At 41.5% G+C, this 16165-nt stretch overlaps 1 protein-coding gene across 3 annotated transcripts in view; it reads right to left on the bottom strand.

Annotated features, from left to right (window-relative positions):
* C1H21orf91 (chromosome 1 C21orf91 homolog) overlaps positions 1 to 2547 on the bottom strand; it is a 33639-nt gene extending 31092 nt beyond the window's left edge. Inside the window, exons 1-2 of one of the 3 annotated variants that reach the window (XM_019961604.2) lie at positions 2433 to 2547; positions 1057 to 1190 (exon numbers count right to left, since the gene is read on the bottom strand). In XM_019961604.2, the coding sequence (XP_019817163.2) occupies positions 1057 to 1183 (127 nt within the window). In that variant the 5' untranslated portion in view covers positions 1184 to 1190; positions 2433 to 2547. Of the gene's footprint in view, positions 1 to 1056; positions 1191 to 1592; positions 1612 to 2128; positions 2278 to 2432 lie in introns of those variants that run through there. The other 2 variants (XM_019961528.2, XM_070786297.1) reach the window with 2 other exon arrangements.
* Positions 2548 to 16165: the final 13618 nt, after the last annotated feature.

Below are 16165 nucleotides of genomic sequence, written 5' to 3'. Positions count from 1 at the left end.
AGTACAATGGCAAAACTATCACAACCAGTATCTTAAATGGAAAATGAATGTCATATAATTAACTCTACATGTTTTTAATAGTCTATTTATAGTTATAATTTTGACTTTTACTACAAAGTATCTAAATATATTAATTTGGTGCCTATAACAATTTCTGAAAAACAAGTCTTAAGAGAAATCTCAAGGTAGATAATCCTATTTTTTTTCAAATGGAAAGAACATTTGTTATCTCCTACTTAATAAACAGAACCAGTAAAGAATAAAAATTAATCTAAAGGTCTAACAAAATCTCTCTACTGGTATGTTATCAGAATATTAAGATCCTTTTTTGTGTGACATAAATATTTAAAAAAATCAGCATTTATCAAGGTAACATCAAGATTAAGGAAACATACCTTATATGTTTCTTGGAGGCAAACTACTGATACCCACAGACACATTAGCTGTGCATCAACCTAAACACTTTAATAATAGAGATTTTAAAAAAAGGTATTTGGAGAACTCATTTGTGTACTGTTAGAGATACTACTGAGAAATTTTAAAAGCCCTTTTAGTTTAAAAATTATTAAAGGCGTGTGTGATCATTGAAAAGTTCTCTAAAAATTTAAAAATGTGCTTCAGATAATGTGCACTGGAGAAAAAATTAAAGCTCACCTCAATTATGTACGAGCATGGTATGGCCAAAACAATATAGTTATATTTGCCTATCAACGTAAATGTTTGGTTATGTTAGTTCTTAATATTAAAACAAACACACAGATCTGTTAAAATCTGATAACTCAATAAGCTCTCAAAACAGAAAAGTTTAGCAGTCACTACTCATTTTTATATTAGTAAAACTGAGTTAATACTGTGGGAGTAAAAAAAAAAAGTTTCTCTTAAATTCATAGCTGTGCTACCTTCAGTTTCATTTCCAGAAACCCTTATCTTTAACAGATTTCCACTTGACACAATTTGCAATCATTCAAGAAACTAGTTTTACCTTATAACCAGAGTTCAGCATGAAGTAGTTCTGTAAAGTTCACGGCATAAAATGAACCTATCCAGTGTCCTTACCGTCAATATTTAGCTCAAAACAAACGTGGCAGAAGGAGAGTGTTTCTTTGTCTGTTCCCAGTTTACAAACACTGCAGATGTTGTCATCATTCAAATCAATGCTTACAAACTGCTCCTCTTCGTTCATAATGCCCCTATTAAGAAACAGAAAAACAAAGTTACACAATTTCAAGAACTTGTCATCACGGCAATAGTAGGAACTTCTAGGAAAGAGAAGGATGCTTTTCAGTTTATCTAAGGCAACAGCCTCACGAAACAAGCATCGCCACACTAATACTTTTACCGTCCAAGGACACAAAGCTAGAAAGTCCAGCCGCAAGTGACACTATGCCCAAGCGCCTTTTTTGGTCCTGTGTTGTATTTAGTTGAGGGGAGCTGACGAAGAACAATTTTCGGGTATTCTAGACCGCTTCCATCCCCGACCAGGCGCAGAAACAGCTTAGCAGCGCGGCCTCTCCAGCTACCGGGGTCTGTCAACCTACTTAACGCTGTTGAAGGGAGGACGAGCGACGCGCTCGGGACACCGCTCTCCTTACTTCATTGTGCGAACCTTAGATGCGTCTCGCTAGCTCGGCGTAGCGAGATCTGCTATTCCAGGTCCGCGGCAGGCAAAATGCACGTGGAAAAAGTGAACACTAGGGAGGGGTCCGCCGCGTCCCCGGCATCCGCACGGAAGATCGGGCAGCGGCTCAGCGGAGCGGCTCGGGCACCGCCGGACGAGCCGGGATGGCCAAGCCCGGCCGGGGGTTTCGGCGGGGGGAATCCCAGAGCCCGGCCGGCGGGAGCGTCGCGTCCCCCGGCCCCGCGGCTTCCTCCCACCCGGGGAGAAGGCGTTAGAGAGCTCCAGCAGCCGGTTCGTACGGACTCAGCGCTTCGGAGAGCCTGGTTCCCGCCCGGCCTCCGGCGTTTGGGGGCGCGCGCCCGCCCCTCAGGATGCCGTGTCCTTCTCCCCGACCGTCCGTCGGGGCGCCCCGCGCGCAACAGAGACTGGGGCCGCGGGGCTGAGAGGGCAAAGGCGGCGGGACCGCGGAGTCGGGGACCAGGGCGCGGGCAGGGGAAGCAGGAGCTTTACCGTCCGAGTTCGCGCGCCACCACAGCCGCCGCCGATCCGCGCGGCTCGGGCTCCTCACTATTGTTTCCGGCCGCAGCCGAGCAGCCAGCCCGCGCGGGCCCCGCCCCTCCCGGGGGGCCCCGCCCCCTCCCGCCGGTGCCATCCTTCCGAGGCTCTGAGGGGAGAACGGTGGGGAGGCGCGGAGGGCTAAGCCCGCGCGCTCGACCGGCGGCCGCCAACCCCCGCAGCTCCCCGGCTGCACCGACGCCGCGGCCTCGGCTCGGATTTCCTCCTGATCCCGCGTCTCCTGGCCCGGATCTCTCACCGTTCGGTGGAAGGTGGCTCCTCACACGCCCCTCCTCGAGGCAAGTAGATAGAGGAATCCGTTGTCACCTCCCCCTTTAGCGTAGAGGAAACTACTGCCTCCCGGCGGGGGCCGCGTGGGCCGCCAAGTGACGAGGCTGGGGGACACGGCCAGAGATACGCGGGGAGAACTTTGGGTGAAATCGCTAGACCGAGGCAAAATAGTATCGCTGAACTTTTGAGTTAGGTGCCGGTTGACGAGTTTAATGGGAGAAAAGTTTGTGTTTCAAGTTTTCGTCATTTAGGGGTAATTTAAAATCCAGAAGCTTTATTTTTTAAGATTGTTGTAGAAATGGGGCGCCCCTCCCCTGTAATATGGCGCATTCCTAACACGCCCACGAGGATAATCCCGGAGCCCCACCTCTTATTTTAGGTTCCGCCCCTTTAGAAAACCGAGGTACTCAGGATCTCTTTTGCCCACTTTGCTTTCTGGTTGACATTCTTTCTTTTAAGGTTATGATTCATATAACACTTTGACTTACATTTTCTATTGTAAGACTCACAACAGTTTAGAGAAGAGAAACCAGAAGAGTTCTTATTTTGCCTCCTAAAAATGACTAACCCAGATTATCTCTTGGTTAGAAACAGAGGTGGGGACTTGATCACAGGGGTTAGCTGTTATTTTCCAGAACATCATAAACACCTGTACTGTTTACATAGACGGGACTAGGTTGTCAGTCTACAGGTGACTGGTGGTAGGAATGGATTCCGTAGAACTTGGGAACTTCTAGACCAAACTGGCACTTAATGTAAACTATCAGTGCCCCAGAAAAGTGATCTGTGTTTTTGCTACTTGAAGTATAGGAGGTGAGTCAGCAATATTGGCCTGGTATCTTGTTAGAAGGAGAAGGGGACTACAGAAGAGGAGATGGTTGGATGACATCACCGACTGGATGGACATGAGTTTGAGCAAGCTCGGAGAGTTGGTGATGGACAGGCATGCTGCAGTCCATGGAGTCGCAGAGTTAGACACGACTGAGCAACTGAACTGACTGATCTTGTTAGAAACGTAGAATATAAAGTCTCACCCAAGACATCCTGAATCTGAACCTGCTTTTCACAAAACCCCGAGGTGATTACTGTACACATGAGAATTTGAGAAGCACTAATAGAAACAGAAGGGCCTCCCGGGTGGTTCAGTGGTAAAGAATCTGCCTGCCTATGCAGCAGCCGCGGGCTGAATCCCTGGGTTGGATCCCTGGCAACCCACTCTGGTATTCTTGCCTGGGATATCCCATGGACAGAGGAGCCCAGTGGGCTGAAGTCCATGGATTCTCAAGTGAGTGAGCCATAACTTAGCTGACTGAACAACAACAACAGATTGAAATAGAAAAGTCTTTGTGTTACCTATTTGAATTTCACATTTTATGTAAATATGACTGAAATGTCTTACATCTTGGGTTCTACTCATTTTTTTTTCAATAAAGTGTTTTCTAAAATCAGTAAGGATTTCCTTGGATCAAAGTTATTTTCATTTCTCAGTCAGTGTTCTCTCTCTTTCTGTAGCATTTTGCCTATCTACCTCTCCTTAAAACTTTTACCTTGTTTTTTATTTTAAAATTATTTTTAAAAGTCTACACTTTGGGGTTAAACTTACAGAAATAAAACTTTCCCATTTTAAAAGTGCAGTCCCTGAGTTTTGCCAAATGTATACAATAGCATGTCCACCACCCCAATCAAGATATAGAACATTTCCACAACCTTGAAATTCTCTATGCCCCTTCTCGGTCAAACCCCCTCCCCCATCTGATCTAATTTATATTTCTAAAGATACGGTTTGCCTGCTCTAGAACTTTATATACGTGAAAATAAATGGTGTGTATTCTTTTGTGATTGCCTTATTCAGCATATTTTTGAGATCCATGGTGCTGTTTTGTAATAGGAGTTCCTTTTTGTTGCTGAATAATATTCCACAATTTGTTCATCCATTCAGCCCTGTGCTCTAGGGGGGTGGGATGCAGGATGGGATGGGGATGGGAGGGAGGCTCAAGCAGGAGAGGAATAAATGTATATTTATGGCTGATTCACATTGTTGAATGGCAGAGATTAAAGACATTGTAAAGTAGTTATCCTCCAATTAAAAAAAAAAAAAAAAAGACTGGACCCCAGCAGACAGCCAGCTACGAAATGTGACTTCAATTGAATTCAGCCAAAAAACTGAATGGATTTGGATGTTCAATTCAATACCTGTCTGATGTATTGATTTTAGCTTTCTGAGGTTCTAAATGGAGGGTTAGAATTCCGTTGTACCTGGACTTCTTACCTATGCGATTTAGAGATAGTAAACTGTATTATTTTAAGCCATTAAATTTGTGTCAAATCGTTATGACAGCATTATAAAATGAATACATTTGAATATCCAGGTTTTAAAAGAGTATTGGGCTTTGTTTTGGGAGGCTGTTACTCTATTAGCTTATTAAACTTTGTGAGTGTCTACACTATCCTTTTGTTATAAGAATTTCTAGTTCTCTTCTTAAGGAGTGGCTTAAGTCTTCTATTGTATGTCACAGGTCTTCCAATAAAGTTTCTATTCTCTAGTTGTATAAAACTCAAATGATTACGTTCCTATTAGTTCCAGTAGTTGTAAAGATTGTCAGTTCAGTTTGGTTCAGTTCAGTCACTCAGTCCTGTCACACTCTTTGTGACCCCATGGACTGTAGCACGCCAGGCCTCTGTATCCATTACCAACTCCTGGAATTTACTCAAACTCATGTCCATTGAGTTGGTGATGTCATCCAACCATCTCATCCTCTGTCGTCTGCTTCTTCTCCTGCCTTCAATCTTTCCCAACATCAGGGTCTTTCCAAATGAATCAGCTCTTCACATCAGGTGGCCAAAGTATTGGAGTTTCAGCTTCAACATCAGTCCTTCCAATGAACATTCAGGACTGATCTCCATTGGGATGGACTGGTTGGGTCTCCTTGCAGTCCAAGGAACTCTCAAGAGTCTTCTCCAACACCACATTTCAAAAGCATTAATTCTTCAGCACTCAGCTTTCTGTATAGGCAGCTCTCACATCATACATGACTACTGGAAAAACCATAGCCTTGACTAGACGGATCTTTGTTGGCAAAGTAGTGTCTCTGCTTTTTCATATGCTGTCTAGGTTGGTCATAACTTTTCTTCCAAGGAGTAAGCGTCTTTTAATTTCATGGCTGTAGTCACCATCTACAGTGACTTTGGAGCCCCCCAAAATAAAGCCTGTCACTGTTTCCACTGTTTCCCCATCTATTTCCCATGAAGTGATGGGACCAGATGCCATGATCTTAGTTTTCTGAATGTTGAGTTTTAAGCCAACTTTTTCACTCTCCTCTTTCACTTTCATCAAGAGGCTCTTTAGTTCTCTTTCTGCCATAAGGGTGGTGTCCTCTGCATATCTGAGATTATTGATATTTCTCCCAGCAATCTTGATTCCAGCTTGTGCTTCCTCCAGCCTAGCATTTCTCATGATGTACTCTGCATATAAGTTAAATAAGCAGAGGAACCAGAGATCTTAAAGAGATAGGAATACCAGACCACCTGATCTGCCTCTTGAGAAATTTGTATGCAGGTCAGGAAGCAACAATTAGAACTAGACATGGAACAACAGACTGGTTCCAAATAGAAAAAGGAGTACATCAAGGCTGTATATTGTCACCTCAATCTTTCCCAGCATCAGGATCTTTTCAAATGAGTCAGCTCTTCACATCAGGTGGCCAAAGTATTGGAGTTCCAGCTTCAACATCAGTCCTTCCAATGAACACTCAGGACTGATCTCCTTTAGGATGGACTGGTTGGATCTCCTTGCAGTCCAAGGGATTCTCAAGAGTCTTCTCCTGCACCACAGTTCAAAATCGTTAATTCTTCAGCACTCAGCTTTCTTTATTATCCAACTCTCACATCCATACACAACTACTGGTGGATCACCTGATGTGGAGAGCTGACTCATTTGAAAAGACCCTGATGCTGGGAAAGATTGAAGGCAGGAGGAGAAGGGGATTACAGAGGGTGAGATGGTTGAATGGCATCACTGACTCAATGGACATGAGTTTGGATAAACTCTGGCAGTTGGTGATGGACAGGGAGGCCTGGTGTGCTGCAGTCAATGGGTTTGCAAGGAGTCGGACAAGACTGAGCCACTGAACGGAACTGAACGGAACACAGTGCAGGCTTTGGCATAGTCAGTAAAGCAGAAGTAGATGTTTTTCTGGAACTCTCTTGCTTTTTCGATAATCCAGCGGATGTTGGCAATTTGATCTCTGGTTCCTCTGCCTTTCCTAAAACCAGCTTGAACATCTGGAAGTTCTCAATTCACGTATTGTTGAAGCCTGGCTTGGAGAATTTTGAGCATTACTTTACTAGTGCATGAGATAAGCAATTGTGCGGTAGTTTGAGCATTCTTTGTCATTGCCTTTCTTTGGGATTGGAATGAAAACTGACCTTTTCCAGTCCTGTGGTCAGTGCTGAATTTTCCAAAGTTACTGGAATATTGAATGCAGCATTTTCACAGCATCATCCTTTAGGATTTTGAAATAGCTCAACTAGAATTCCATCACCTCCATCCACTAGCTTTGTTCATGGTGATGCTTCCTAAGGCCCACTTGGCTTCGAATTCCAGGATGTCTTGGCTCTAGGTGAGTGATCTGAGTCATGAAGATCTTTTTTGTATAGTTCTTCTGTGTATTCTTTCCACCTCTTCTTAATATCTTCTGCTTCTGTTAGGTCCATACCATTTCTGTCCTTTATTGAGCCCATCTTTGTATGAAATATTCCCTCGGTAGCTCTAGTTTTCTTGAAGAGATCTCTAGTCTGTCCCATTCTATTGTTTTCCTCTATTTCTTTGCACTGATCCATGAGGAAGACGTTCTTATCTCTTTTGCTGTTCTTTGGAACTCTGCATTCAAATGGGTCTATCTTTCCTTTTCTCCTTTGCTTTCACTTCTCTTCTTTTCACAGCTATTTATAAGGCCTTCTCAGACAGCCATTGTGCTTTTTTGCATTTCTTTTTATTGGGGATGGTCTTGATCCCTGCCTCCTGTAGAATGCCAGGAACCTCTGTCCATAGTTCATCAGGCACTCTGTCAGATCTAAGCCCTTGAATCTGTTTCTCTTCAATCTATTTGTTCAGATTGTAGTTCCCCGGTAGTTCTTTTCTCCCTGGTGATTAACTTTTGCCCAGCCTTTCAGAGCTTCTACTTTGTACATGCACAGTGTATTCAAGTGAAGTCTTAAAGCATATTCTGAAACTCTTTTCCAAGTAGTTCTTCCTTTCTGCACTCCTAATTGCAAATTCCAGACATCTCATACTCCTCAAACTCAATTTTTGTCTCTTCACACCAGCTTTGCTAGGATATCCTTATGTGCACTTTGGTCTGAAAGTATCTCCAGGCATAAAACCAGGGCAATTGTAAGGCTTACCTCAGTTGTGGCCTTTTTTCCTGAGATCACATTTTGCTCTGCCTGTGTTTCAGCATCTGAAAATAGGTATTTCATATATTTTGTCCTGTTTTCTAACTTTGCAGAGCTATTCTGGTACTCCTTACTCCATCCTGGCTAGAATCCCTTGTTATTTTGTCAGTGGATCCTTCATTTATCAGAGCTTCTTCCCAGGTCTCTTTGCTTCCAGTCTAGTTTTTCCAACCCATCTTTCACAGTCCATTATTAAATAAACACAGATGAATTCCCATTCTCAAAAACTTGTTATGGCTTCTTGCCTTTCTTATAACAGTAATACATAAATCTATTTAGTGTTTAGACAGTTACATCAGGCTTTCCAGTTTATTGTCTCATTTAATAAGATCTAACTTATTTACTTGAATAGTCAAGGATTTCATCTTTAACTGCAATCCTTAATAATTTAGTAACTGAGTAAAAAGTACAAAAATGTGTTATAAACTGTAAGGGGACATATCAATACAAAGATCAGTTGTATAACTGGTTCTTGACCTAAAACGTATTACCTTGATTTTAGGCTTAAATCAGTTTAGGAATCCTTTCAGATGCAAGTAACAGAAAACCTGATTAACAGTATCTGAATCAGGGTAAGGTTTTATCTGTTTAGCCAAACAAGATCAAAAGAACCAACTGCTCGCTCATTATCCCAGGACCAGCCCCTCAGAAGTCTATTCTGGCTTTCCCTCTTAAGAGCAGAATGACTGCCCTGCAGTTAAGCAACATATTGTCTTCCAGGCAAGAAGATAGAAATGGAAGATGTAGGGAGAACCCATGCATTGGAGAAGGAAATGGCAACCCACTCCAGTGTTCTTGCCTGGAGAGTCCCAGGGACGCGGGAGCCTGAGTCGGACACCACTGAAGTGACTTAGCAGTAGCAGTAGCAGGGAGTAGTGGGAGGGAAAGCTGCCTTTTCATTTTTGTAAAGAAGAAACAGTTTTCCTGAGAGATCCCAGCAGAACTTATGTTGCAACAATGGATTCTAGGGAAGTACGTAGTTTTATCAACCTCTGTAACAGAAGGCAAGGCAAGGAAATTAGGTGTATAGCCAACAATGATTGCTAGAGAATGCATAATTTGCTTTTCTGAAAATCATTTTTATGTCTACTCTGGTGAAGATGACCCTTACTTGTCATTCCAATGAATGTCTGCTACAAAAATTTCTCTGATCTTCTCACTGTTCTGAATCCTTATAACACTTGTTCATGTTATTGCTATTCTTGGTATTTTTTCTGGCATGTTCCTCTTTTAAAGTAAAGGATTCAGTATGCTTTGTGTATCTATCCACCCATCTCTTACTTTGGCTATCTTTGTTTCTCTCCATGTGTTAAGTCATTCTCTGCCATTGGGGACATGCTTCATTCTTTTAGCCTGGAAGATTGGCACATGCATCCCAAGGCTTAGAGCCTTTTAAGACCACCATGACCCTAGAGGTGTCAGCAACTCCAGATGTGTGCATAATTGACACATCGATTGTGTGCATTATTAATTCCACTTCTTCATATCCTCCGTCTATGTGACCTCATAGTTCACTATAGTGGGCAGAATATGTTTCCCCACCCCAATGGAATATTAATCTGAATGACATGAGTAGAGACCTTAAATTGTTTGTGTGATTTAGCTTGACTTGTGCCTCAGCCATATATCACTAAGAGAATTTCACTCAGGTTGTTGCCAGTCCAAGGAGGATGAGAGATATGGAGCAGACCTTCGTCCAGTCAGCAGCCTAAAGCTAGGGAGGCCCAGAAGACCTACAGATTTGTGATGAATGCTTGAATGCTTGTTGTTGTAAGCACCGAGTCCTGAGTTGTTTTGTTATGCGACATCTTGTAGTGATGGTGGTTAACACAGCAGGATTCTAAATGGCCAAGTTTAATTGGCTCATTTCTGAATCAGTTTTACTGACTGGTACTTTAATTGGCCAGTCTTGGATTACATTCCCACCTCTCCCCTTCACCTCTCCCCCCAAAATAGATTGGCTGAAGAATGGGGCTACAGGGATGAAAATCTGATATCATAATGTGGGAGAGAAACTTCTCTGAAGAAAAGTGGTTGTTGTTACCAGAAGAAGGGAGTTGGTTTGAAAATAGAACAAACAGGCAAAAACAGTCATAATTCACTTCGGTGTTCTTTATACCTCAGTACTGATTGCTAGAACTTACTCTGGCTGTGTGCAAGGAAATCTGCTTCAGTCATTGTATTTTAGTACTTACCTTCAGCTTGTGCTTGTGTCAGTTAGGATTAGGTTCACTGCAGTAATATAAAACCCCCCAATACAAGTGACTTTAAAATATAGGACTATTTTTTTCTCTTGCGTTAAAGTCTGAAGATGGACAGTCTAGGACAGATGTGGTAGCTCTGACCTACAAAGTCCTCAGGAATGAATGCGGGTTCTGGCTTTCTAGTCTGTCATCCCTAGAATGTGTGCTCATTGTTTTGTGCAAGAGAGAGCCTCTTTCATTAGAGACACATTTTAAACAGCAAGGTGGAGAAAGATGAGAAGACAGAGCAAAGAATATATACTGGCTGCTTTTTAAGGATATTTCTCAGAAGCTGCTACATAACATTTCTGGTTACCTCTCACCCTTCCAGTCTAAGAGCCAGAATGAAAGGGAGACTTGGGATCAGATCTTTATTCTAACATCCAGGAACCCAGCTAAAAATCAGGACTTCTAGGTAGGGACAGTGGACTTCCCTGGTGGCTCAGGTGGTAAAGAATCTGCCGGCTAATGCAGGAGACCCAGGTCTGGTCCCTGGGTTGGGAAGATCCCCTGGAGAAGGGAATGGCTAGTATTTTGGCCTGGAAGATCCCATGGACAGAGGAGCCTGGCGGGCTATGGTCCATGGGGTCGCAAATAGTTGGACACAACTGAAAGACTAACACTTTATCTTTTTTCAAATAGGTACAATGGATATTACACTAGGCAATAAACAATCTCTGTCCTAGTACTCAATACATATTTCTTGAATAAATATGTTGATTGAATGAATCATGTATTAAAAATTAAATTTGGTTAGTGAACTAAGTTTTCAGTCTTAAATTCAATGCCGGCTTAAATAATCTATTTGAGATAAAATACCTATTTAAACTATTTCTCATTTTTAGTAAGCAAAAAAAGAAAAAAATGACTATTTGCTTTAGAATTCTTTTTGCTTTACACTCAGATTGAATAGTGTGGTAGGCTTATTTCAGTATTGTTGATCCATTTTCTAAAAGTCTAATTTTTATAGGATTCTCGACAGAGTTTAGTGCTTCTCCATTGGAATTCTTAACTCTGAAGAAAATGTCTCTCTTAAAATTATGGGTCCTCTTAAGCTTAGACCAGCATCCCTTTGAAAGTTTGGGCTACAAATACCTGGATTAAATGGATTTACCACCTATAGTTTCAGTAATGCTGACATTATGGGTAAGCTGTCTGCTGATCCATTGTCCTATTGTGCAAGCAGACAAACCAAACCTATTTCCTGTCTGTGGATAAATTCAACGTTGACATTGCTGGGAGGAGATTGGGAGTTAACTACTAAGCTATTGATTTTTTTTTTTTTCCACTGTGGGTCAAATCCAGTTTTTAGTAATATGCACAATTCCTGCTGTTAAATTCAGAGTGGTAAAAGGAAAGTTTAGAGTTGATGTCAAAGTTAGAAGTCTATTTCATAATATTTTACCAAAGGTTTATTTTTATGTTTCATTTTATAAGTATCAGATGTCTGAGTGTGGAATACTCAAGCTAGAAATTGAAATCCTGACATATTTCTGAGTTAACTATTAGTGTGCCTGTCAAGCTAGACAGGGTATTTTAAATTTCAGAATTTTAAATTTTTAGGATTTTCTTTAATTCAGAGAGATTTGTTGATGGGAGATGATAGCATTAATGGTGAAAAAGAATACAACATTTTTGGTTTTTGAGTTTCTACTAAACACGGTACCTTTCCACAAAAGTTAAAACTGATTTAATATTTAAAATACTTTTTTTCATTCATTCATTCATTCATTCATTTAACAATTTCTTATTATTAAATGTTCATTATATTTTTTGAAACTGTTCTGGGTATTAGTTATATAGCAGGAAGCAACAGAGTCCCTACTCTTGAGAAATTTCCCACCTGATGTAAAAGAAAGGCATTAAGTAATTGCTTTTGGAATGGAGTTTTTAACGCATTGGAATATATTTTCATTTTAATTGCTGTAGCACTATAAAAATGTCTAAGTACCACATTGGCCTATATTTTTCTGTGCTTTTTTCCTGCATTATTCTGCTAAATTTTACATGCTAAGTATAGTAATGATTCACTTATCTGTAATCTGTAGGAAATTAGTGGTTCCACCACAGTTTTTTTTTTAATAACTGGAAAATAATAGTTTTTAAAGCTTTAAAAATTTTTAGCTGTTTTGAAAGAAAGTTGAAATAGACTGAATGTTCTCCCCACATTCTTATGTTGAAATCCTAACCACCAATGTGATGGGATTTGGAGGGTGGAACCCTCATGAATAGGATTAGTATTCTTATAAATAAAAGAGGCCTTCCTGAGCTCCCTTCCTCTCCTGGTCATGAGAACTCAGTGACAAGGTGGCTGGCTATGAACCAGGAAGTAGCATCTCACCTGGACACTGAATCTGCCAGCATTACCTCAGTCTTGGACTTCCAGCCTCCATAACTATGAGAAATAAATTTATGCTGTTTATAAGCCCCTTAGTCTAAGGCATTCTGTAATAGCAGCGAAACAGATTAAGACAAAAGTTTTCTACAATGTATTATGTGCTTTTTGGCTATGTAGAATATATATATATATATGTATATATACATATATATATATATATTTATATAAGATAATTGCTACACTAGCTAGGGTGTTATGTTTCTGTTTTAGACTCAGTTGCTGTGAAAATAGACTTAGAAAATCAGTGACCTCGTGAACAAGAAGGTTATTTCTTCATAATAGAATAACAGGGTATACCAGGTTGGCCTTTCCTGGTGGCTCAGATGCCAAAGAATCTGCCTGCAATGCTAGAGACCCAGGTTTGATCCCTTATTCAGGAAGATCCCTTGGAGAAGGAAATGGCAACCCATTCCAGTGTTCTTGCCTGGAAAATACCATGGACAGAGGAGCCTGGAGAGCTGCAATCCATGGGGTTGAAAAAGAGTTGGACATGACTGAGTGACTAACACACACCTGGTTGGTAGTAACTCTGTTCCACATGGCAATTCAGGGATCCAGATTCTGCCATCTTGTCATCCTGTGATGCTTTTATCCTCTAGAACCTTGTCATCAGGTCAAGGCTTGTTCAGGTTTCAACCAATGGAGAGAGCAACACGTGGACAAGGCACACGTCTCTTAAAGGCTGAAGTTTTGAAGAGTTAGGCACATACCACAGCTGCTCATGTATTGTAGGGCTTCTCTGGTGGCTCAGAGGTACCCACTTGCCAATGCAGGAGACTCGGATTTGATCCTGGTCAGGAAGATTCGCTGGAGAAGGGATTGGCAACCCACTCCAGTATTGTTGCTTGGGAAATCCCATGGATAGAGGAGCCTAATGGGCTATAGTCCATGGGGTCACAAAAGAGTCGGACATGACTTAGTGACTCAACAGCAATAACATGTATCATAGCTGAGATTTTAGTCACGTGGTTACATCAGTCTTCAAGGGAAACTGAGAATGTCACCTAATTATGTGGCAGGAATAAGGGGTGGATGAATATTGGTGGGCAGCTCTCTTTCTCATAGCCTGCAACTCTGACTGCCCAGTTTTTGCATGTATCCTTCTCACATTCATCCCTTTTCCATGCAAGGAACATAGAGCACACTCACCTCTGTCCCAAGGCAGATGACTCTAAGTTCCATCCAGTTACTGTATCCAGCTTAAATCCAAAGATTTCTGAGTGACATTCAGTCTTTCCACTCAGGTCCAAATATAACTCAGGTATATAAGATCAGAGTGGGCCAGGAAATTAAAACCCCTGTTCAAATAGGAGAAGAATGAGAGACACAGCAGTCATTGGTCCACAGCACTGATGGAGACCAGCTGGACAGGGGTCTCAAAGCCCTCTGCTCTGGCAGTGGAGGAAGTTCCTTGATTGGATCCTGTTTGCTCTTTGGGAGGGAATTCTTACTCATTGCTTTCTGTGGTCCCCTACCCTACTCTCTGGAAAAATCTTCCTTGTCTATTAATCTTCTTGGCCACATCTGAAGTGGGTTGTGGGAATGTGTTCTGCTTAGGGGCTATATGTATTTTGTGGCTGTTTGTAGACCTATAGGTTGTTAAAGACTCAGAGAGACACACAGCTCTTTGGTTCTCAGGCTCATGGATTCTTTACCAACATAGTTTCCTCAGTCTTAGTAAGCCTTCAGTTTGCTTGCTTTCAATATGTCTGTAAGCACAACCCCAATTTTTTTCTGAATATATTCTACACAGTACTTCAGTTTTTGCTTTCTTGTTCTTCTTGTGACATGTTCTTTTATTTTAGTGGCAGCTGTCTTAAGGCCATCTGAAAAGTTTGGGTGGGCCAGAAAGGCAACAATCTGACCCGCTATTTAATCACTATCACTCCCTCAGGAGGTCTTCTATGATTAGCCTATTTAGAGCCCCATCTCAGTCCCACCTTACCCCAATCTTGAAAAAAAAGAACAAAAATGCATCACTTTAGTATATTTACAAAATATGTATACATGTGATGCATTTATCTTATTTATAATACTTGTGTATTGTCGGTCTTCATCCTCTAGCATGTAAATTTCATGAGATTTGGAAGTCATAGTTTGTTCTCTCATGTATCTTAGGGACAGAGAATGTTGTTGTTTAATCACTCAGTTGTGTCCGACCCTTTTGTGACCCCATGGACTGTAGCCCACCAGGCTCCTCTGTCCATGGGATTTTCCAGGCAAAGATACAAGAAGAAATCCCTTCTCCCGGGGATCTTCCTGACCCAGGGATCTAACCTGCATCTCTTGCTTTGACAGGTGGGTTCTTTACCACTGAGCCACCAGGGAAGTCCTGGGACAGAGAATAGTGCCTGCCAAATATTTGTTGAATGAATAAATGAATGAGTGATTTGAAAGTATGGTGACTTTTAGGTATATTATGCTGTTAATGAGCTGTGCAAATACTGTGGATTATAGCTATTTTCTCTTCTTCCACGTAAACAGAATTCTCAATTTGTTCATTTGGTAGAGGAGAGCAGGGAGGATACATCTTTGTTCTCTGCTCTTTAGCCATAGAGAACTCTTCTATGCCAGTTATGGAAATTCCATTCTTCTTCATATTGTCTTATGACAAATCTAAACAGTGTATTAAAAAGCAGAGACATCATTTTGCCAAGAAAGATCTGTATAGTCAAAGCTATGGTTTTTCCAATAGTCACATATGAATGTGAGAACTGGGCCATAAAGAAGGCTGAACGCTGAAGAATTGATGATTTTGAACTGTGGTGCTGGGGAAAACTCTTGAGAGTCCCTTGGACAGCAAGGAGATTAAACTATAGTCAATCCTAAAGGAAATTAACCCTGAATATTCACGGAAGGACTGATGCTGAACCTGAAGCTCCAACCCTTTGGCAACCTAATGAAAAGAGCTGACTCATTATAAAAGACCCTGATGCTGGTAAAGATTGAGGGCAAGAGGAGAAGAGGATGACAGAGGATGAGATGGTTGGATGGCATCACTGACTCAGTGGACATGAGTTTGAGCAAACTCCAGGAGATGGTGAAGGACAGGGAGGCCTGGCATGCTGCAGTCAACGGGGTCGCAAAAAGAGGGGCACAACTTAGCAACTGAACAACAACAAGCAATATCAATCTTGGCAAGTGAGAGGTAAGCAAAAATGTAGTAGAATGGAAAAAACCTGTGGAAATAAACAAAAATGTGCTTACCCACTTCCTGCTTTGGCTATTGTTTACCCTTGTGTTGGTGTGATCTTGAAGCTTTAGCCACCATCTTGTGACCACGAAGACAAACTTCACTAACAAATTGAGGTGGGAAGGGTGGAAGGATAGAAAGAACCCACCTGACATAATTGAATCATTGCACCAACCTTGGATTCACTTTCTTTTTTAAATGAGATAATGTCTACTTTATTTAATCTATTTTTGGTCTGCTATTCTGTTATTTGCCATGAAGTGATGGGACCAGATGCCATGATCTTCGTTTTCTGAATGTTGAGCTTTAAGCCAACTTTTTCACTCTCCTCTTTCACTTTCATCAAGAAGCTTTTTAGTTCCTCTTCACTTTTTGCCATAAGGGTGGTGTCATCTGCATATCTGAGGTTATTG

Source organism: Bos indicus, chromosome 1, assembly GCF_029378745.1.
Source record: "Bos indicus isolate NIAB-ARS_2022 breed Sahiwal x Tharparkar chromosome 1, NIAB-ARS_B.indTharparkar_mat_pri_1.0, whole genome shotgun sequence".
Classification (NCBI taxonomy): Eukaryota; Metazoa; Chordata; class Mammalia; order Artiodactyla; family Bovidae; genus Bos; species Bos indicus.
The sequence above is the reverse complement of the archived record's forward strand: the minus strand, read 5'-3'. Positions and strand labels throughout refer to the sequence as shown.